Genomic DNA, 22,394 nt, shown 5'->3' with positions numbered 1-22,394 from the left:
CCGGAAGATCCTGTCTGTTGTGGCGGACAGAGTGGAGGTGCTCGACAAAGCGGTCCCCCAAACTGCGACAGGTTTCACCGATGTAGAGGAGGCTGCACCGGGAGCACCGGATGCAATAGGTGACCTCAACAGACTCACAAGTGAAGTGTTGTCTAACCTGGAAGGACTGTTTGAGGCCCTGAATGGTTGCAAGATATGAGGTGTAGGGACAGGTGTAGCACTTACGCTTACAGGGATAAGTGCTGGATGGGAGATCAGTGGGGATGGGCGTGTGGATAAGGGAGTCGCGGAGGGACCGATCCCTGCGGAAAGCGGAGAGGGGTGGAGAGGGAAAGATGTGCTTAGTGGTGGGGTCCTGTTGAAGGTGGCGGAAGCTGCGGAGGATAATGTGCTGGATCCGGAGGCTGGTGGGGTGGTAGGTAAGGACAAGGGGAACTCTGTCCCTGTAGTGGTTGCGGGAGGATGGGGTGAGGGCCGAAGTGTGGGAAATGGAGGAGATGTGGGTGAGGGCATCATTGATGATGGTAGAAGGGAAACCACGATCCTTAAAGAAAGAGGACATTTGAGATGTCCTGGAACGGAAAACCTCATCTTCGGAGCAGATGCGATGGAAACGGAGGAACTGGGAATAGGGAATGGCATTTTTGCATGTGGCGGGGTGGGAAGAGTTATAGTCGAGGTAGTTATGTGAGTCAAGAGTCAGAGAGTCAAGATGCCAGTGGACAGTCTGTCTCCAGAGATGGAGACCGAGACATCGAGAAAAGGGAGAGAAGTGTCCAAGATAGAGTAAGTGAATTTGAGGGCTGGGTGGAAGTTTGAGGTAAAATCGATGAAATTGATGAGCTCAGCATGGGTGCAGGAAGCAGCACCAATGTAGTCATCAATGTACCGAAGGAAAAGTTGGGGAGCAGTACCAGAATAGGTTTGGAGCACAGACTGTTCCACATAACCAATAAAGAGGCAGGTGTAGCTGGGTCCCATGCGAGTTCCCATAGCTACACCTTTAGTCTGAAGAAAGTGGGAAGAGCCAAAAGAGAAGTTATTAAGGGTGAGAACCAGTTCCGCCAACCGGAGGAGGGTAGTGGTGGTGGGGAACTGGTGAGGTCTATTATCCAGGAAGTAGCGGAGGGCTTTGAGGCCTTCTTGATGGGGAATGGAGGTGTATAAGGATTGGACATCCATAGTAAAAATGTAGCGGTTGGGACCAGGGAATTGGAAGTTATTGAAGAGGTGGAGGGCATGGGAGTATCCCGGATGTAGGTGGGGAGGGACTGAACTATGGGTGACAAAATGTACTGGTTGGGCACAGGAGTACATTCAGCTGGAGACTCATTCCACCGAGATGCAACACTGAGCGTCATAGGAAGTCATTCCTGCCTGTGGCTATCAAACTTTACAACTCCTCCCTTGGAGGGTCAGAAACCCTGAGCCAATAGGCTGCTCCTGGACTTATTTCCATCTGGCATAATTTACATATTATTATTTAATTAGTTATTGTTTTATATTTCTATATTTATACTCGATTCTTGGTTGGTGCAACTGTAACGAAACCCAATTTCCCTTGGGATCAATAGAGTATGTCTATCTATCTATCTATCTATCTGTATGGGGTCTTTCTTTTTTTTTGTATGTTAAATTTAAAATGGCTTCTTTGTTATGTTATAATCGGGAGTGCTTCTTTGTTATGTTAAACGTTGAGAAAGCTTTCCTGTAGCAGCTTGTTGTGGGTTAAGAGGTGATAAGAGGATGTTACGAACCAATTGGGATAGTTGTTATGACTTTGGTGTATCTGGAAGATTTGTATGCGCGGGGTTTTGAGGTAGAAGGCGGGAGAGTGAGACAGAGGATGGACGAGGTGCTGTGATGTCCGCTAACGGGGTTGGACCCTGAGGAGGGCGTTCGGCGAGGAGACGGAGACGGACTCGTGTGGAGTGTCTGGACGACCACTGTTGTTGGTCCCAGGCGGCCGGTCGAGGTGGTCCGAAGGGTTGCAGGGTGAAGAAGAAGGTCCTTGAGCTCCAACTGTTTTGTGCACGAAGAGATTGAACTTTGTTAAGTGTGGCGCCTTTTATTTTCCTTTTATATTTTATTCTCTTAATTATATAGTTCCAGTAATATCTATAAACAGTAAATCATTTAATCATATCTGGTGTATTGTCTGTTATTTGGGCAGGGTGGGGTGCATCACACAGCATCCACACAAACTAATTACCCAATTTGGCGGAGCCGAGGGCTGTTTCCCTAGACGACAGCGAGCCGAGCGACCCTGAGGGTGGCCGAGGGGTGGGGGGGGCTACATATCTATATATCTATTTAAAATTGAGTCATAGTCATATAGCCCTTTAACCCAACTGGTCCGAGTTAACCAAGATTCTCATCTCAGAGTGTATTATGTGCACACATTTGGCCCATATCCCTTAAAAAGGTGGCATCCATCATGAAAGACCCCGAACACCCAGGACATGCCCTCTTCTCATTGCTACCACTGAGGAGGAAACACAGGAGCTTGAAGATACATGCTCGGTGTTTCAGGAACAGCTTCTTCTCCTTCGCCATCAGATTTCTGAATGGACAATAATTCTATGCGCACTACCTCAATATTATTTTTCCCTCTCTTTTTCCACAACTTATTTAATTTATTTTTAAATAGTTTAATAGTTCAGTAGTTTCATTCAATATCAGAGTAATCTATACCATATACATCCTGATAGAACCATAGAAACCATAGAAAACTACAGCATAGAAACAGGCCTTTTGGCCCTTCTTGGCTGTGCCGAACCATTTTCTGCCTAGTCCCACTGACCTGCACATGGACCATATCCCTCCATACACCTCCCATCCATGTATCTGTCCAATTTATTCTTAAATGTTAAAAAAGAACCCGCATTTACCACCTCATCTGGCAGCTCATTCCATACTCCCACCACTCTCTGTGTGAAGAAGCCCCCACTAATGTGCCCTTTAAATTTTTCCCTCCTCACCCTTAACCCATGTCCTCTGGTTTCTTTCTCGCCTTGCCTCAGTGGAAAAAGCCTGCTTGCATTCACTCTATCTATACCCATCATTATTTTATATACCTCTATCAAATCTCCCCTCATTCTTCTACGCTCCAGGGAATAAAGTCCTAACCTATTCAACCTTAGTCCCTGTAACTGAGTTTCTCAAGTCCTGGCAACATCTTTGTAAACCTTCTCTGCACTCTTTCAACCTTATTTATATCCTTCCTGTAATTTGGTGACCAAAACTGAACACAATACTCCAGATTCGACCTCACCAATGCCTTATACAACCTCATCATAACATTCCAGCTCTTATACTCAATACTTTGATTAATAAAGACCGATGTACCAAAAGCTCTCTTTACGACCCTATCTACCTGTGACGCCACTTTTAGGGAATTTTGTATCTGTATTCCCAGGTTCCTCTGTTCTACTGCACTCCTCAGTGCCTTACCATTAACCCTGTATGTTCTACGTTGGTTTGTCCTTCCAACGTGCAATACCTCACACTTGTCTGTATTAAACTCCATCTGCCATTTTTCAGCCCATTTTTCCAGCTGGTCCAAGTCCCCCTGCAGGCTCTGAAAACCTTCCTCACTGTCTACTACACCTCCAATCTTTGTATCATCAGCAAACTTGCTGATCCAATATACCACATTATCATCCAGATCATTGATATAGATGACAAATAACAATGGACCCAGCACTGATCCCTGTGGCACACCACTAGTCACAGGCCTCCACTCAGAGAAGCAATTCTCTACTATCACTCTTTGGCTTCTTCCATTGAGCCAATGTCTAATCCAATTTACCACCTCTCCAGGTGTACCTAGGGACTGAATTTTCCTAACTAACCTCCCATGCAGGACCTTGTCAAAGGCCTTACTGAAGTCCACGTGGACAATATCCACTGCCTTCCCTTCATCCACTTTCCTGGTAACCTCCTCTAAAAACTCCAATAGATTGGTCAAACATGACCTACCACGCACAAAGCCATGTTGACTCTCCCTAATAAGTCCCTGTCTATCCAAATGCTTGTAGATTCTGTCTCTTAGTACTTCCTCCAATAGCTTACCTACTACTGACGTTAAATTTACCGCCTATAATTTCCCAGATTACTTTTCGATCCTTTTTTAAACAACGGAACAACATGAGCCACTCTCCAATCCTCCGGCACCTCACCCGTAGACAGCAACATTTTAAATATTTCTGCCAGGGCCCCCGCAATTTCAACACTAGTCTCCTTCAAGGTCCGAGGGAACACCCTGTCAGGTCCCGGGGATTTATCTACTTTAACTTTCCTCAGGACAGCAAGCACCTCCTCCCTTTCAATCTGTACAGTTTCCATGATCTCACTACTTGATTCCCTTAATTCCATAGACTTCATGCCAGTTTCCTTAGTAAATACTGACGCAAAAAACCTATTTAAGGTCTCCCCCATTTCCTTTGGTTCCGCACGTAGCTGACCACTCTGATCTTCAAGAGGACCAATTTTATCCCTTACAATCCTTTTGCTCTTAATATACTTGTAAAAGCTCTTTGGATTATCCTTCACTTTGACTGCCAAGGCAACCTCATGTCTTCTTTTAGCCCTCCTGATTACATTCTTAAGTATTTTCTTGCACTTCTTATACTCCTCAAGCACCTGATTTACTCCCTGTTTCCTATACATGCATACATCTCTCTTTTCTTCTTTATCGGAGTTCCAATATCCCTTGAGAACCAAGGTTCCTTATTCCTATTCACTTTGCCTTTAATCCTGACAGGAACATACAAACTCTGCACTCTCTAAATTTCTCCTTTGAAGGCTTCCCACCTACCGATCACATCTTTGCCAGAGAACAACCTGTCCCAATCCACGCTTTTTAGATCCTTTCTCATTTCTTCAAATTTGGCCTTCTTCCAGTTCAGAACCTCAACCCTAGGACCAGATCTATCCTTTTCCATGATCAAATTGAAACTAATGGTGTTATGATCACTGGAACCAAAGTGCTCCCCTACACAGACTTCCGTCACTTGTCCTAACTCGTTTCCTAACAGGAGATCCAATATTGCATCCCCTCTAGTTGGTCCCTCTATATATTGATTTAGAAAACTTTCCTGAACACATTTTACAAACTCTAAACCATCTAGACCCCTAACAGTATGGGAGTCCCAATCAATATATGGAAATTTAAAATCCCCTACCACCACAACTTTATGTTTCCTGCAGTTGCCTGCTATCTCTCTGCAGATTTCCTCTTCCAAGTCTCGTTGACTATTGGGTGGTCTGTAATACAACCCCACTAATGTGGCCATACCTTTCCTGTTTCTCAGCTCCACCCATAAGGACTCAGTAGACAATCTGTCCTGACTGAGCACTGCTGTAATATTTTCCCTAACAAGCAATGCTACTCCCCCACCTTTCATTCCTCTGCCTCGATCACATCTGAAACATCGGAGCCCTGGAATATTAAGCAGCCAGTCCTGCCCCTCCTGTAGCCAAGTTTCACTAATTGCTATAACGTCATAATTTCACGTGTCAATCCATGCCCTCAACTCATCCACCATCCCCGCAATACTCCTAGCATTGAAATATATACGATTCAGAAGATTTTTACCACCACTCACAACCTTTCTATTAGCGGATTTGCTTGAACTTTTAACATCATTTATTTTCACCCCAGCCAGCTCTGGCACTCTGTGCACTGGCACTCTGGCACTCTGGTTCCCATCCTCCTGCAAATCAAGTTTAAAGCCTTCCCAACAGCACTAACAAACCTCCCTGAAAGGATATTGGTCCCCCTGTAGTTCAAGTGTAACCCGTCTCTCTTGTACAGGTCCCACCTGCCCCAGAAGAGGTCCCAATGATCCTGAAATCTGAAACCCTGCCCCCTACACCAGTTCCTCAGCCATTTGTTCATCCTCCAGAGCATCCTGTTCCTACCCTCACTGGCACGTAGCACAGGTAGCAATCATGAGATTACCACCCTCGAGGTCCTGCTTTTCAACTTCCTACCAAGCTCTCTATACTCACTCTCCAGGTCCTCCTCACTCTTCCTTGCTATGTCATTGGTACCGATGTGCACCACGACATCTGGCTAATCACCCTCCCACTTCAGAATGTCATGCAATCGATCAGAGACATCCTTGACCCTGGCACCCGGGAGGCAACAAACCATCCTGGATTCTCTTGTCACGACCACAGAACCTCTTATCTGTACCTCTAACTATCGAGTCCCCTATCACTACCGCTGTCCTCTTTTTCCACCCTCCCTTCTGCATTGCAGAGCCAGACTCAGTGCCAGAGATCCGGCTACTGCAGCTTGTCGCAGGTAAGTCATCCCCCCCAGCAGTATCCAATGCGGTATACTTGTTGTTGAGGGGAATGGCCACGGGGAACCCTGCTCTGCCTGCCCTTTCCTCTTCCCTCGCCTCACAGTGACCCAATTTCCTGTGCTCTGCTCCTTTGGCCTAACTACCTCCCTGTAGCTACTATCTATAATCTCCTCATTCTCCCAAATGATCCGGAGGTCATCCAGCTCCTGCTCCAGTTCCCTAACGCGGTTTGTTAGGAGCTGCAGCTGGACGCACTTCTTGCAGATGTCGTTGTCAGGGACACCAGAGGGCTCCCTGACTTCCCACTTCCTGCAAGAGGAGCATTCCAACATCCTGCCTGGCATTCTCTTTACTCTAAACAATCTGAACAAAAAATTTACCAGAACCTACCCTGGCCTTTGCCTGTTCTCGCCGAAGCCTGTTGAGCCAAAGCCGTCCCACTCTGACTCAGTCCACTCCGACGATGGCCGCTGTCTATTGTCTGCTTTTAAACCTTGGCGCGCTACGTCACGCGCCTGCGCAGTGCAGACCCTTCTCCTGATATTCTTGTTCTTCACAAACATTCATGAAATCAGAAATATGCCCCAAAGAATAAGTGACAGTAACAATGTTAGAACCCCAAAGCCCCCTCCTACACACAAGCAGCAGCAAAGCAATGACCCATCCCCTCACTCACTTACTTCAGCAAAAAAAACCATCGCTCACCAAGCAAGCAATTGCAAAACCCCCAAGAAAAATTACGATTTGCAGTACATCAAAAACTAACCATCCACCCAACAACTTGACATGCCACAGGATCTACCTCTCCCTAATTAAGGTGAAAAGAGGTGTCTCCTTTTACAGCGAAAGGGAAGACATAACAAAACAACTTGCTGATTCATGATAAAGTCTGTCGCACTGCCTCTTATTGTAATTTATAGTTTTTATTATTATGTATTGCAATGTGCTACTGCTGCAATACAAGTTTCATGACATGTGCCAGTCTTACTAAACCTATTTCTGAACCTTTCCTATCTATATATCTAGAGAAACAAGGAAGTATAGATGCTGGAATCTGGAGCACCACATAAAGCACTGGAGGAACTTAGCAGCTCAGGTAGCATCAATTGAGCTTGAATGTCAATTTCCCTCCCTCGATGCTGCCTGACCCACTGAAGTCCTCTAGTGCTTTGTGTATTGCTTGCCTTAAACCTGTCCAAGTGCCTTTTAACTGTTGTTAATTTATGTGTCTCTACTATTTCCTCTGGTGGTCATTTCATATACTAACCACACTGCCCTTCAGGTTTCTTTTAAGTCTCTAAAACCTAAACCTGTGTTCTCTAGACTAGGCATAGACTAGTCCATTGAGTACGGTCCCAGGCAACTCAATCTCTCCTCAAAGGCTAACCCCCTCATCTCTGGAATCAACCTGGTGAGCCTCCTCTGCACCGTCTCCAAAGCCTGTATATCCTTCCTCAAGTAAGGAGACCAGAACTGCACACAGTACTCCAGATGCGGTCTCACCAGTACCTTGTGCAGTTGCAGTATAACCTCCCTGCTCTTAAATTTGATTCCTCTAGCAATGAAGGCCAGTATTCCATTTGCCTGTTGATAGCCTGCTGCACCTGCAAGCCAACCTTTTGTGATTCATGCACACGCCTTCCCAAATCCCTTTGCACAGCAGCATGCTGCAATTTTTTACCATTTTAATAATAATATGCTCTTTCATTCTTCCTTCCAAAGTGGATAACCTTGCATTTCTCAACATTTTACTCCATCTGCCAGACCCTTGCCCACTCACTTAACCTATCTGTATCTTTCTGCAGACTCTCCGTAACTTCTGCACAATTTGCTTTTTCACTCGATTTAGTATCATCAGCAAACTTAGATACACTACACTCGGTCTCCTCTTCCAGATTGTTGATGTGATTGAATGCTGGAATTTAATGTTTCTACAGGGTGCTGGATCACCAAGAAAACTTAGATTTTCATTTTAGTTTAGATTTAATTAATTGAAACTAATAGATATTTCTTTTCATAATGATTATAAATGGAAGTAGAATCTGATTCCAATAAATTGTCAAACATTACTCTTGTGCACATTGTATTGTGTAGGAATGGGAATGATGTATAGTACATCACAGGAGTGTAGTAGGTAATGTAGCTTCTATCACCTGGCAGAACCTGCTCAACTTCTGCATATTCCTGGAACTTATAATTCAATATCTCACCTTTGGTTTATTTAGTCACATTGCTTTCTAATTTGTGTTGTACTGTAAAATGCATCAATTTGGAGTTCTCAATTTACATTGTGCAAACTATTTGCAGATCTGCTGGTTGACATGTTGGGTGTTCTAGCCAGTTACAGTATCACTGTCAAGGAACTCAAACTGCTTTTCAGCATGCTTCGTGGAGAAAATGGATTCTGGGTAAGTTGCACTATTGAGACTAAAGAGTTCATTTTGAATTATTGAAATTTTATTTCATTAACAAATTATTGAATTATTAATTATGGTATTTATCTTGGGTTTTTTAGCTCAGTTTCCCAAGATATGTAAACTACTCTTAATGTGGTGAAATATTGTCTTTGGTGCTTAATCCTGCACATCAACGTTGAAAGTTTTTTTTCCTTTTTTTTCCCACAGCCAAGGCATGCAGTTAAATTGCTGTCAATTCTGAATCAGATGCCACAAAGACAAGGCCCAGATACTTTTTTCAACTTCCCTGGACGGAGTGCAGCAGTATGTTTAAAATTCTTGAATTGCAATATATAAAATGGGGTAGAGCATTAGACTATGTCTCAGAAGAATTAAGAGAAGGGAAAAAAGAAAGAACAGGATTCAGTTGGGAAGGAGGAAAGGGGAAGGATAGGGTATGAAATCTTCAGCTGAAACCCAATTGGAAATGTTAGTGATGGATAGATTGTAAAGTTGAACAGTAGCTTTTCATTGAATGGCAATGGATCTGTTTTTCTAAGCACCCCAGTGTTATGATTTATCTGTTGGAATATAATAGGCTGAATGTTGCTGCATTTGGAACTATCAGTAGATAGTTATTCCCTCACAAATCCTGCAGTATTCTATTAGTTCAGGGTGCACTAAGTACCAAATATTCTTTGTATCTCACTTTTCCCCATTACTGGAATTGCCATGGTTGAGATCAGCATTGCTGTGATACCCTATCATGAAACTGGGGTATTGCCACTTGCGATCTAATCCCAGGTCAGATCTGGCAAATATGCAGTGACCATGGACATTTGAAAATGAATCCTAGACATGTAGATTAGTAGGGGAAGGTAAGTAAAGAGGAAACAATAGTTTTTCCTTATTTGCCAATGTTTTTGCTTCTTATAAATTATTTTTCATTCAATAATTATTCAATGTATCTGTCTAATGCTTTTTAATTACTATTAAGTTCTTTAAAAGTCTTGGATGGGAGTTTCGTCAAAACCATCAGGGTGTTCTGGGATCAGGTCTATAGACTGTGCGACTCTGAGGCTAAGTCATTGCTGCTCATATGTTATCTGTATGACATCCATCATCAGAGTGAAACATCAATGATAAAAGCTGAGGACATTTTTAAGACTTCATTTGCATTGCAGTTCTACACTTCCTCACAGTCAAGGAGGGCATTGCCACCAACTACACATAAAATTGCTCACATTTTTCAAGATAATTTGGGTTGTTGTTAGTCCTGCATTCAGACTTGGATCAGTCAGGATTACAGATGGCCAGCATACTGTTGCGCAATGGAATAGTTTTTACTGTTGTAACACAAAATGAATCGATCCTAGGATTCAATATAATTGCCACTTATTCTGATCTTTGTTACCTTTTACTGTTCCCCAGGCCATTGCTTTGCCTCCTATTGCTAAGTGGCCTTATCAAAATGGCTTTACCTTAAATACCTGGTTTCGCATGGATCCATTAAATAATATAAACGTGGACAAGGACAAGCCGTATCTCTATTGGTATGTACATATTGCTACTCAATATTTCCAAGGATGCTTTCAGTAAATTTATGTAAATAAAATTATCCATAATTTTGTGGCTTTTCTACTCTGAAATTTGAATTTAGAATTTATTGTCACATGTACCAAGGTACAGTGAAGAATTTGTCTTTCGTACTGTTCATACAGATTAAATTCTTACACAGTGCCTTGAAGTAGTACAAGGAAAAACAATAACAGAATAAAGTGCAACAGCTACAGTGACAATGCAGTGCAGGTAGACAATAAGGTACAAGACCATAATGAGGTAAATTACAAGGTCAATAGTCTATTTTATTGTACTAGGGAATTTAGTAATACAAGTGAATACAACATTTAGTAATACAACGTTGAAGCTAATTCTTCAGTAAAATCAGCAGTTTGTAAAAATTGCTGCATGTTGGCTCTGTGCCTCTTTCCATTTGAGTATTTTTAATGCCTGTGACATATGCAGTACTTTAGATCTATTGAAGAGCTTTTACTCTATTAAATATCTTTTGCCTCAGTTAAATAAGCTTCATTTCATATTGTAGATTTAATGCAGAATATAACCTCATACCATCAGATCAGAATCAGGTTTATTATCATCGGCATGTGTCGTGAAATTTGTTAATTTAGTAACAGCAGTTCAACACAGTACATAATGCAGAAAAAAAGTAAACATAAATAACTAAGTAAATCAATTACAGTATATGTATATTGAATAGATTAAAAATCATGCAAAAACAGAAATAATAGATATTAAAAAAAGGTGAAGTAGTTTTCATGGGTTCAATGTTCATTTAAGAATCGATGGCAGAGGGGAGAAGCTGTTCCTGAATCGCCGAGTGTGTGTACCTCCTACCTGGTGGTAACAATGAGAAAAGGGCATGCCCTGGGTGCTGGGGGTCCTTAATGATGGACGCTGTCTTTCTGAAACACCGCTCCTTGAAGATGTCCTGTGTACTTTGTAGGGTAGTGCCCAAGATGGAACATTCTCAAAATTAAATTGAATCAAAGTGCAATTTATTAGCATGTTCTCAGGATATTGAATAGAGTACCAAACCAGAAAACTGTGGAGTAATGTATGTATTTCCATCTGTAAAGAAAAGAAGTAAACATTTCAAATTAATAAAAACGGACTACTCTTCTACAGGACTAACATGATGAAAAGAAGAGGAATTGTAATTAAACAGCTAAGACTGCATAATTACAATAACTAAGAGTTGTTAATATATTTAATAACCTCATATTTCAAATAAGTTTATGAAAAGATGTTGAATAACACATATTAAGAGAATTTCAACCATTTTTCCATAAGTTTTAATGTGAATAAGACCAATTGGAATGCGAATAGGAAGGAATGGTGGGAGAGAACAGAAATCATTACATTTAAAGATGTTAATGTCAGTATACAAAGGCTGTAAAGTGGTCAAGATGCCTGAGAAGCCGTTCTTGAGTCAGAAACCATTGAGCTTGGTTGAATCAATATTGATAGTCAAACCTAGAAAGTTTATTTTAAGAAAATGAGGAAGAATTAAGTGGAAATGTATAAAGTTCAAAATATGCTTCTAGGTAGAATTATGAACTCAACAAAGTGATAGGTCAACCATCACATTTTCTGCAGTATACACAGCAGATCACATTGTTTTGAAATAAATAAGGAATGCTAAATTTACATGTAGATTACATATTCCAGTGTTATGCTTTCCCTTTTTTAAATCTTATTTTTTAAAATCTTCTCTCAAATGTGATAGCCTTTGCAATTCGTCTCCACCTGTTTTCATTAATCTCTTGGTAGTAATTGGAATTGGTTCACTCTTTTATCTTGTCTCTCTTTTGATCTACCTAATATACTTTATAAGCTAATTCCTTCATGCTGTATTGTTTTTGAAACGGGTGGAACTGCTACATTTATGCACTATTTACTTTTTATGCATGATCTACAGTTTTTATTTGTAAGATAAAATTGCCAGAAAAGGATTTTTTTAAATTGTTTCCTTCAATTTTATCTTCTTGAATGTAGTAATTTAAGTGATAAACCGATTTCAAAGGCAGAATCAGCTTTTATAGTATATAGATCCAGGCAAGCAATAAACAAGATGTTTAATCACAGGGTTATCATCGATGATTTCGCCAAGGGTCTTAGAATCTGTTGCCATGATTTGGTCCACATTAGTGAGATCCGTTTGGTTCTGTAAATTCTGTCCCTTGATTAACAATACAAGAATCGGTTAATGTTTCATAACCACTAGTCTGATAAACCTGGAAAGCTTTTGATCTATGTGTTTCAATATTGGACCAAATTGAATATTTATATATTAAATTATTGGAGGATTTTGGCTTGGGTGTGTTTCTCTAAGGCTAAAACCATTCATTATACTTGTCTTTACCCACTTCAGCTTTTGCAGTGGTATAGAGGTGACTGGAATGTTCATACAGCACATAGTACTTAAACTTTCTGAATACGATAACCAGACTGTGCTTGCTTAATCTATTAAAATGAAGAATGCCTTTGTGGTATTGTCTAAACCAGGAAGAACATGTTAGAATTCAGCAACAAAGAGTAGAGAAAGAAAACTCAGAGTTGAAGGAAAGCAACTTTTTAAATAAATCACTCATAATAAAGCTTCAACTTGCAAAAAAAAAATCACTCCCAAGGAAGTTGTTCAATAATGATCAAGACTAAACTGCATTGTTCAAAATTTGACTTAATTTGAATAGATGGCTCCGTTGTGTTTAGTTGGTGACTTCATATAATTGCATGCATTTCAGTGGCTGAATAACAACTCATTGGCAGCACTTGCAAAATGCTGGAGGAACTCAGCAGGTTAGGCAGCATCTATGGTTAGAAATCAGTTGCCATTTCGGCCTAACACCCTTCATCAGGACTGGGAAAGGAAGAGGGTAGAAGCCAGAATAAGAAGCTGAGGGTGAGGGTGGGTGGGGATGAAGGAAAGGAGTACAAGCAAGAAGGATGGAAATGTAGATGGGTAGGTTAGTAAGTTTGTAGATGATACCAAGGTTGGTAGAGTTGTGCATAGTATAGAAGACTGGCAAAGAATACAGCACAATAAAGATCAGTTGCAGATATGGGCAGAGAAATGGCAGATGGAGTTTAACCTAGATAAATGTTATGTGTTGTGCCTTGGTAGGGTAAATACAAGGAGACAGTACACTATTAAGGGCAAGGTCCTTCACAGAGTTGCTTAGCAGAGAGATTTTGGGATCCAGGTTCATAGCTCCTTATGTGGCTACGCAGGTCGATAAAGTGGTTAAGACGGCTTAAGGAATGCTTGCTTTTATTAGTCGAGGCATTGAGTTCAAAAGTCAAGAGGTTATGTTGCAACTTTATAAAACTCTGGTGTGGCCACATCATTTTGCATACAGTTCTGGTTGCCCTATTATAGGAAAGATGTTGAGGCTTTGGAAAGGGTGCAGAGGAGGTTTACCAGGATTACCTGGTTTAGGGGGAATGTGCTATTGTTGTGCAATGAAATGGATTTGATCAGGGACCTCGAGGTTGTTGTGCAATGAACCGGATTTGATCAGGGACCTCGAGGTAAAGGAGCCATTAGGAGGTAGTGACCATAATATGTTAAGTTTTAATCTACAATTTGAGAGGGAGAAGGGAAACTCGGAAGTGTCAGTATTACAGTTGAACAAAGGGAACTATGGTGCTATGAGGGAGGAGCTGGCCAAAGTTCAATGGAACAATACCCTAGCAAGGATGACAGTGGAACAGCAATGGCAAGTGTTTCTGGGAATAATGCGGAAGGTGCAGGATCAGTTCATTCCAAAGAGGAAGAAAGATCCTAAGGGGAGTAAAGGGAGGCCGTGGCTGACAAGGGAAGTAATGGACAGTATAAAAACAAAAGAGAAGAAGTATAACATAGCAAAGACGAGTCGGAAGCCGGAGGACTGGGAAACTTTTAAAGAGCAACAGAAGGTAACTAAAAAGGCAGTATGCAGAGAAAAAATGAGGTACGAAGATAAACTAGCCAAGAATATAAAGGAGGATAGTAAAAGCTTCTTTAGGTATGTGAAAAGGAAAAAAAATAGTTAAGACCAAAATTGGGCCCTTGAAGACAGAAGCGGGTGAATTTTTTATGGGGAACAAGGAAATGGCAGACGAGTTGAACAGGTACTTTGGATCTGTCTTCACTAGGGAAGACACAAACGATCTCCCAGATGTAATAGTGGCCAAAGGACCTAGGGTAATGGATGAATTGAAGGAAATTTATATTAGGCAGGAAATGGTGTTGGATAGGCTGTTGGGCCTGAAGACTGATAAGTCCCCGGGATCTGATGGTCTGCATCCCAGGGTACTTAAGAAGGTGGCTTTAGAAATCGTGGACGCATTGGTAATCATTTTCTAATGATCTATAGATTCAGGATCAGTTCCTGTGGATTGGACGGTGGCTAATGTTGTCCATGTCTTCAAGAAGGGAAGAAGAGAGAAAACAGGGAATTATAGACTGGTTAGCCTTACGTCCGTGGTGGGAAAGATGCCGGAGTCAATTATAAAAGATGAAATTATGACGCATCTGGATAGCAGTAACAGGATTAGTCCAAGTCAGCATGGATTTACGAAGGGGAAATCGTGCTTGACTAATCTTCTGGAATTTTTTGAGGATGTAACTATGAAAATGGACAAGGGAGAGCCAGTGGATGTAGTGTACCTGGACTTTCAGAAAGCCTTTGATAAAGTCCCACATAGGAGATTAGTGGGCAAAAGTAGGGCACATGGTATTGGGGGCAGAGTACTGACATGGATTGAAAATTGGCTGGCTGACAGAAAGCAAAGAGTAGTGATTAACAGGTCCCTTTCGGAATGGCAGGCCGTGACCAGTGGGGTACTGCAGGGTTCAGTGCTGGGACCGCAGCTGTTTACAATATATATTAATGATTTAGATGAGGGAATTAAAAGTAACATTAGCAAATTTGCCGATGACACAAAGCTGGGTGGCAGTGTGAAATGTGAGGAGGATGTTATGAGAATGCAGGGTGACTAGGACAGGCTGGGTGAGTGGGCAGATGCATGGCAGATGCAGTTTAATGTGGATAAATGTGAGGTTATCCACTTTGGTGGTAAGAACGGGAAGGCAGATTATTATCTAAATGGAGTCAAGTTAGGAAAAGGGGAAGCACAACGAGATCTAGGTGTTCTTGTACATCAGTCACCGAAAGCAAGCATGCAAGTACAGCAGGCAGTGAAGAAAGCTAATGGCATGCTGGCCTTCATAACAAGGGGAATTGAGTATAAGAGCAAAGAGGTCCTCCTGCAGCTGTACAGGGCCCTGGTGAGACCACACCTGGAGTACTGTGTGCAGTTTTGGTCTCCAAATTTGAGGAAGGACATTCTTGCTATTGAGGGAGTGCAGCGTAGGTTCACAGGGTTAATTCCCGGGATGGCGGGACTGTCATATGTCGAAAGATTGGAGTGACTGGGCTTGTATACTCTGGAATTTAGAAGGCTGAGAGGGGATCTTATTGAAACATATAAGATTATTAAGGGATTGGACACGCTGGAAGCAGGAAGCATGTTCTCGCTGATGGGTGAGTACAGAACCAGAGGCCACAGTTTAAGAATAAGGGGTAGGCCATTTAGAATGGAGTTGAGGAAAAACTTTTTCACCCAGAGAGTGGTGGATATATGGAATGCTCTGCCCCAGAAGGCTGTGGAGGCCAAGTCTCTGGATGCTTTCAAAAAAGAGATGGATAGAGCTCTTAAAGATAGCGGAATCAAAGGTTATGGGGATAAGGCAGGAACTGGATACTGATTGTGCATGATCAGCCATGATCACAGTGAATGGCGGTGCTGGCTCAAAGGGCTGAATAGCCTACTCCTGCACCTATTGTCTATTGTCTATAAGAAGCTGGATAAACAGGTTGTTTACTCTGGAAGGGCAGAAGCTGCAGAGAGATCTGATAGAGATTTATAAGATTATGAGAGGCATAGATAGAGTTAACAGGGAGTATCTGTTTCCCAGGGTAGAAATGTGTAATACCAAAGGGCATGCATTGAAGGTGAGAAGGGGTATGTTCAAAGAGGAAGTGAGGGGTAAGTTTTTTACTCAAGAAAGTCATCAATTCCTGGAAAGTGCTGCCTTGTATGGTAGTAGAGGTGAGTACATTGGAGGCTCTTAAAGAGAGATTTAGATAGGCACATGGATGTAAGGAAGATGATGGGGTATGAACATTGTGTAGGTAGGAGGAAATAGTGTTTGCGTATTTTTGATTTGCTTTTTAGCTGGTTTGGCACAACATTGTGGGCCAAGGAGCCTGCTCCTGTGCTGCTCTGTTCTTTGTACTCTACCTAAGATGATTAATGAAACCAGGTGGGTGAGGGAGGGGCAACAAAGTAAGAAGCAGGGAGGTGACAGGTGGGTAAGGTAAAGGGCTAGAGAAGAAGGGATCTAATAGGAGAGGAGAGTAACAAGATGGCACGATGACAAGTTCCTAGGAAAGATATGTGGCTGTGTTATTGAGTTTGGGTGAACAAATAGTGAGCAGCAGAGATCACACAGGGAGCAGTGAGAGAGGGTCTCATTGAACTCCTTTCGAAGAGAAGTTTAAACATCTTCAGGGTTGGCATACCTCAAAGAGACTTTGCAATGAAGGAGGAGATCATAGACACAAGAGATTTTGTAGATGCTCATAAACACAAGGGATTCTACAGATGGGTTTTTCAGCATCTGCAGAATCTTTTGTATTTATCACTGGCAGCATTCGTAGTATGTTGAACAGATTGGTGAAAATCTGGTCAAAGCAACCTCTGGTGTTGGTAGTTGAAGAAGGGTTTGATACATTTTACATTATTAACCCTGGCATTGGGGCAAGAGGGATGTTTGTGGGGTGGGGGATTTGCTATTTGATTGATTCTGCACTTTGTGGACATAGTAGGGTGAAGCTTGCATAGTCTTATAGCTCTGCCTGGAATGTGACTTTTCTATATACAAGTGGCAATAAATTCAAGATTCACCTGTGAACAAGGCTGCTTCTTGGCAAATTCATAACATTTCTGAATGTTTGGACGTTTCATTGAGTCCAGAGGCAAGGTTTGAACGTTAAGAATAGTTTCCAACCCTTGCACTGGGAAATATACTGTGCTAGGGCTTAATGTGACATAGGAACTCAGAAAATTTTATAATTTGATAGGTTTGAAAATCATCTTTGCCGGGGAGATAGCTTAATTAACTTACAGCATTTTATTCAGATATTCTGTTGGTGGGGGCTATTTGGATTTTACTGCTGGATGCCATTGTGCAAGGCCCTGCTGCTTTGCAAGGCAGTGTAATTAACACATGGGTTTACTTGGATATAGTGTGGCGCGTGGCCACAATCTGAAGGTCATGGGTTCGAGTCTTGGCCAAGGCAGCGTGTTGTGTCTTTGAGCAAGGCACTTAACCACATACTGCTCCAGTTTACCCAGCTGAAAATGGGTACCGGCAAATGCTGGGAGTTAACCTTGCGATAGACTGGCGTACTATCCGGGGAGGGCGGGAGTCTTGTACTCTCAGTGGCTTCATGCCACAGAAACCGACATAAGCACCGGCCTGATGGGCCACAAGGGCTCGGGACAGACTTCAACTTTTTTTTACTTGGATATAGAAGTTAATAGCAATCTGGAAAACACAGGTTCATAATAATTGTGCAGTGAAATGTCCAGTGAAGGCTGTGCAAAGTTTAAAGTAAATTTAAAATCAAAGTACATATATGTCACCATATGCTACACTGAGATTCATTTTCTTGTGGGCAGTAACAGTAAATACAAGATAGACAATGGAATCGATGAAAGTCTGCACCCAATACGACATACAAACGACCATTGTGCAAAAACAAACAGCAAACTGTGCAAATACAGAAAGAAAGAGAAAAAGAAATAAACAATAAATATCGAGACCCTGAGATGAAGAGTCCTTGAAAGTGAGTCCATAGATTGTGGGAACATGTCAGTGATGGGATAAGAGAAGTTGGGTAAAATTATCACCTCTGGTTCAAAAGCCTGATGGCTGAGGGATAATAACTATTCCTGAATCTGATGGTGTAGGTCTTGAGGCTCTTGTACCTTTTTCCTGGTGGCAGAAGCGAGAAGAGAGCATGGTCTGGATGGTTTGGGTCCTTGATGATGGCTGCTGCTTTCCTGCAGCAGCGCTGAATGTAGCTGTGCTCAATGGTGGGAATGGCTTTACACATGATGGACTGGGCCGTATCCACTACCTTTTGTAGGATTTTCCAAACAAAGGCATTGGTGTTTCCATACCAGGCCGTGATGCAATCAGTCCATATACTCCCCACCAAACGTCTATAGAAGTTTGCCAAAAGTGTTAGATGACATGTTGAATCTTTGCAAACTTATAAGAAAGTAAAGGCGCTGCAATACTTTCTTTGTAATGGCACATGTGCTGGACCCAGGACAGATCCTCTGAAATTAAAACACTGAGGAACTTAAAGTTGAGGATCTTCTCCACCTCTGATTCCCAATGAGGACTGGCTCATGGACTTCTGGATTCCTCCTGAAGTCAATAATCAAATCCTTTAGTTCACCACACAGCTAGATTTTCAATCTCACCACCTTTGATTCGGCCAATGACAGTGGTGTCATCAACAATCTTAGATATGGCGTTGGAGCTGTGCTTAGACTCACAGTCATAAGCATAAAGCAAGTAGAGCAGAGGGCTAAGTACACAGCCTTGTGGTGGACCTGTACTGATGGTGATTATGTTGTCAATACAAACCGATGGGGTCTGCAAGTGAGGAAATCGAGGATCCAGATACACAAGCAGGTATTGAGGCTTAGGTCTTGAAGCTTATTGATTAGTTTTGAAGGGATAATAGTATTGAATGCTGAGCTTGTCAATGAAGAGCATCTTGATATATGCTTGATGTTCCAGGATTGAGTGAAGAGCCAATGAAAAAGGATTTTGTCCCAGTAAGCAAATTGTCCCTATTGTCCCAGTAAGCAAATTGGAGCAGATTCAAGTTGTTCCTTAGACAGGAGTTGATATGTTCCATCACCAACCTTTCAATACACTTCTACACAGTGGATATAAGTGCTACTGGATGATAGTCATTGAGGCAGGTTACCAGGTTCTTCTTGGGCACTGGTATAATTGAAGGTTGCTTGAAGCAGGTGAGTATTTCAGACTGCCAAAGTGAGAGATTAAAGATATTGGTGAACATTTCAGCCAATTGATCAGCACAGGTCTTTAGTACTTGGCCAGTACCCCGTCTGGGCAGGTGCGTTCTGTGGGTTCACCCTCCTGAAAGATGCTCTCATGTTGACCTCAGAGACTGAAATCACAGGATCACCGAGGGCTCTGGGAGTTCATGAAGGTGCCTGTGTGGTTTGATGGTTAAAGTGAGCATAAAACGTATTGAAGCATCAGAGAGCGAGGCCTTTTTGTCACCTTTGTTACTTGGTTTGACCTTGTAGGAGTTGATATCATTCAAGCCCTTCCACAGCTGTTGAGCATCCTTCAGTGATTCAGGTTTGGTTTGGAATTGTCACTTCACACATGAGCTGGCTTTCCAGAGAATATACCTAAACATTTTGTATTTAACTTGGTTGCCAGGCCTGAATCCCACTGATCTGGCCCTCAGCAGTTTGCAGATCTCATGGTTCATTCAGGGCTTCTGGTTAGGAAAGACGAAAGGATATTGTGGGCACACACTTGTCTATGACTGTTTTTATAAGGTCCTTAATAACCATGAAGTAATCATTCAGATCCTCTGAGTTCTTGAATTGCCCAGTCCACTAACTGAAAACAATCCGTAGGCGCGCCTCTGCCTCCCGTGACCACCACTTTGTTGTACTTATCTCTGGAGTCATGCTCTTTAACCTCTTTATCTGTCTGTTTGCTGCAGATAGCAAGTTCTGTGCTTATAAAGAGGGTGTGATTTCTGGATTGCAGAAGAAAATTTTCATTTGGGGGCTACTATTCTACTATGCAAAAATTGATTTAAATTGAGCCCAACTTTTGAAATTATCAAAACTAAATTACATTCACATTTATATTTTTAGGGAAACTATATTAATTCCTTTTCTATTTATTGTTTTGGGTCTCAATATATTATTTGAATGATAGGTAAGTTTTCTGGCCTTTAGAGTTGGTAAATGTTGATCTGATGTATGCAAAAGCAATGGGGGTGTTTATACTATTTCTATTGCTTTATATAAACTTGAATATCTGATTGCTATCAGTCTTTTTATGCAAAGTTTATACTGAAAAATCAGAATGCATAGAAGATATTTCTTTTTTGGTATTTATCTATTTATTATTAATGAACCATAGTTTACTACCAGTCATTATTGTCTGTAAATTTCTGAAGAAATACAGTTTTGAGTTTTAATTTGCAGTTTTCGAACAAGCAAAGGAGTTGGCTATTCGGCACATTTTGTGGGAAACTGTTTGATAGTGACATCATTGAAATCAAAGGGAAAAGGCTTCCAGCATTGTGTTAAGTATGATTTTCAACCTAGAAAGGTAAGTCAGTAATAAAAATATGATTTTATTTATAAAAGAAAGCATTTTCTGCAATATAAATACGGACATCCCACCTCTCTTGGAAGTTCTGGGAGTTTCCCGCATATGAATAGTGGCTCCCTGATGCCCGCAAATTATATACAATATCACGGAAATCAATTTTTTTGAGAGAGCGCTAGAGAGAAAGCAAGCGAGAGGGAGAGCGCGAGAGCGAGAGAGCACCATGGCAGAGTGTTCCAAAAAAATATGAAACGTACGTCACCCCAGACTACACTAAAGTGTACCCCTGCCTAATAGGGGTGAAAAATAATGACAGTGTTGCTCACTGCAGTGTTTGCAGCAGTGACTTTTCCATTGCCCATGGTGGGTTAAGACTGTAAAAGATGCGTTGAGGTGAGTTTAACAGGTGTCATTCGTTCATTAGCATAGTTAACATTATTTAAACTAGCTGGCTAGCTGCTAAGGAGCTACTCTGTTGCAGACATTCCACCTCTCCCGGAAGTCTCCCGCAAATTAATGGTGCTACCTCCCTGAAATGAGTTTTTGCAGGGTGGGATGTCTGTAAATATCATAGTCAAAATGTTATTTTTGCTTGTACTATGTAGGAATTTTGCAAAATGCTGTGTGTTGTTAATAGATGAGCATAATTACTATCAAATAAAATAAATCTTAAAAATGAGTATTGATGGCTTGTTTATGTTAAGGCATATAAAAGCTCAAAGGATATAAAGGTCTGATTGTTAGTATCCGATTGATTTAACTAATGCCAATTACAATGAATAGATTGTCTAACCTCCAGCATTGAGCAGTTGTAAGATTTCATATAAGATATAATTAGTGTATATTCTTCTTTTGCAGTGGTACATGATTAGCATTGTGCACATCTACAATCGTTGGCGGAATAGTGAGATCCGTTGTTATGTCAATGGTCAGCTAGTTTCCTATGGAGATATGGCTTGGCATGTCAACACTAATGATGTAAGTTCAGTGTTGTACTAAAAAGTGAAAACGGCAGGTTAAATATATTGGGGTCACCTGCAAATTGGTAATGAGAGGATGAGGGATCAAGATAGACCAGTTCTATGCAGCCTATTTTTTCTGATCAGTAGTATTTTTTTTCTCACGGTAATATTTCATCAGTATTTTTTTTCTCACGGTAACACCTCGAAGCTGCACCCTCTCTAACATGCTGGTAGAGAGAGTTTCATTTGGGTTTTTTTAAGCGCTGGAAATGGTTACATCCCGACACGCAGGACAGAAGCAAGGTCGCGTTGTGTATTCCAGAAACCAGCTAATGCCGGCTGGTTTAGCGAGCAGAGCGGCGGACACCCCTGCTGAAATCCGGAGGAAAACACACAGAGGATGCAGAGGGGGATCACAAAGTCGAGGAAAGAGGACCAGGTCGAGACAACAGAGACTTATGAAGAAGAAGATTTCGGTGGGTTCCGTTCCGGCTGACCGGAAGTGCACTGAGAGCGGTAAGCGTAAAGGGGTTCAGTGCTTACTGATCTGGTTAACAACAGATGGTGCAATCCGGGGCATATTACGATCGAGGAACGTGTTTGCAGACTGGATATTGAACTTTTTACTGTTGGACTTCGGCCACATTCCACTGTGATACAACACTTGGCGGCACGGGAG

At 41.7% G+C, this 22,394-nt stretch overlaps 1 protein-coding gene across 9 annotated transcripts in view; it reads left to right on the top strand.

Annotated features, from left to right (window-relative positions):
• nbeaa (neurobeachin a) overlaps positions 1-22,394 on the top strand; it is a 908,137-nt gene that overhangs the window by 185,336 nt on the left and 700,407 nt on the right. For all 9 annotated transcript variants that reach the window (XM_072262897.1, XM_072262901.1, XM_072262905.1 and 6 more), the window contains 5 exons: positions 8,625-8,725; positions 8,942-9,037; positions 10,145-10,266; positions 20,627-20,753; positions 21,612-21,731. In XM_072262897.1, coding sequence (XP_072118998.1) covers positions 8,625-8,725; positions 8,942-9,037; positions 10,145-10,266; positions 20,627-20,753; positions 21,612-21,731 — 566 coding nt within the window. The remainder of the gene's footprint in view (positions 1-8,624; positions 8,726-8,941; positions 9,038-10,144; positions 10,267-20,626; positions 20,754-21,611; positions 21,732-22,394) is intronic.

Source organism: Mobula birostris, chromosome 7 (genome assembly GCF_030028105.1).
Source record: "Mobula birostris isolate sMobBir1 chromosome 7, sMobBir1.hap1, whole genome shotgun sequence".
In the NCBI taxonomy this organism is placed as follows: Eukaryota; Metazoa; Chordata; class Chondrichthyes; order Myliobatiformes; family Myliobatidae; genus Mobula; species Mobula birostris.
This window is presented reverse-complemented; position numbering and strand designations above follow the sequence as displayed.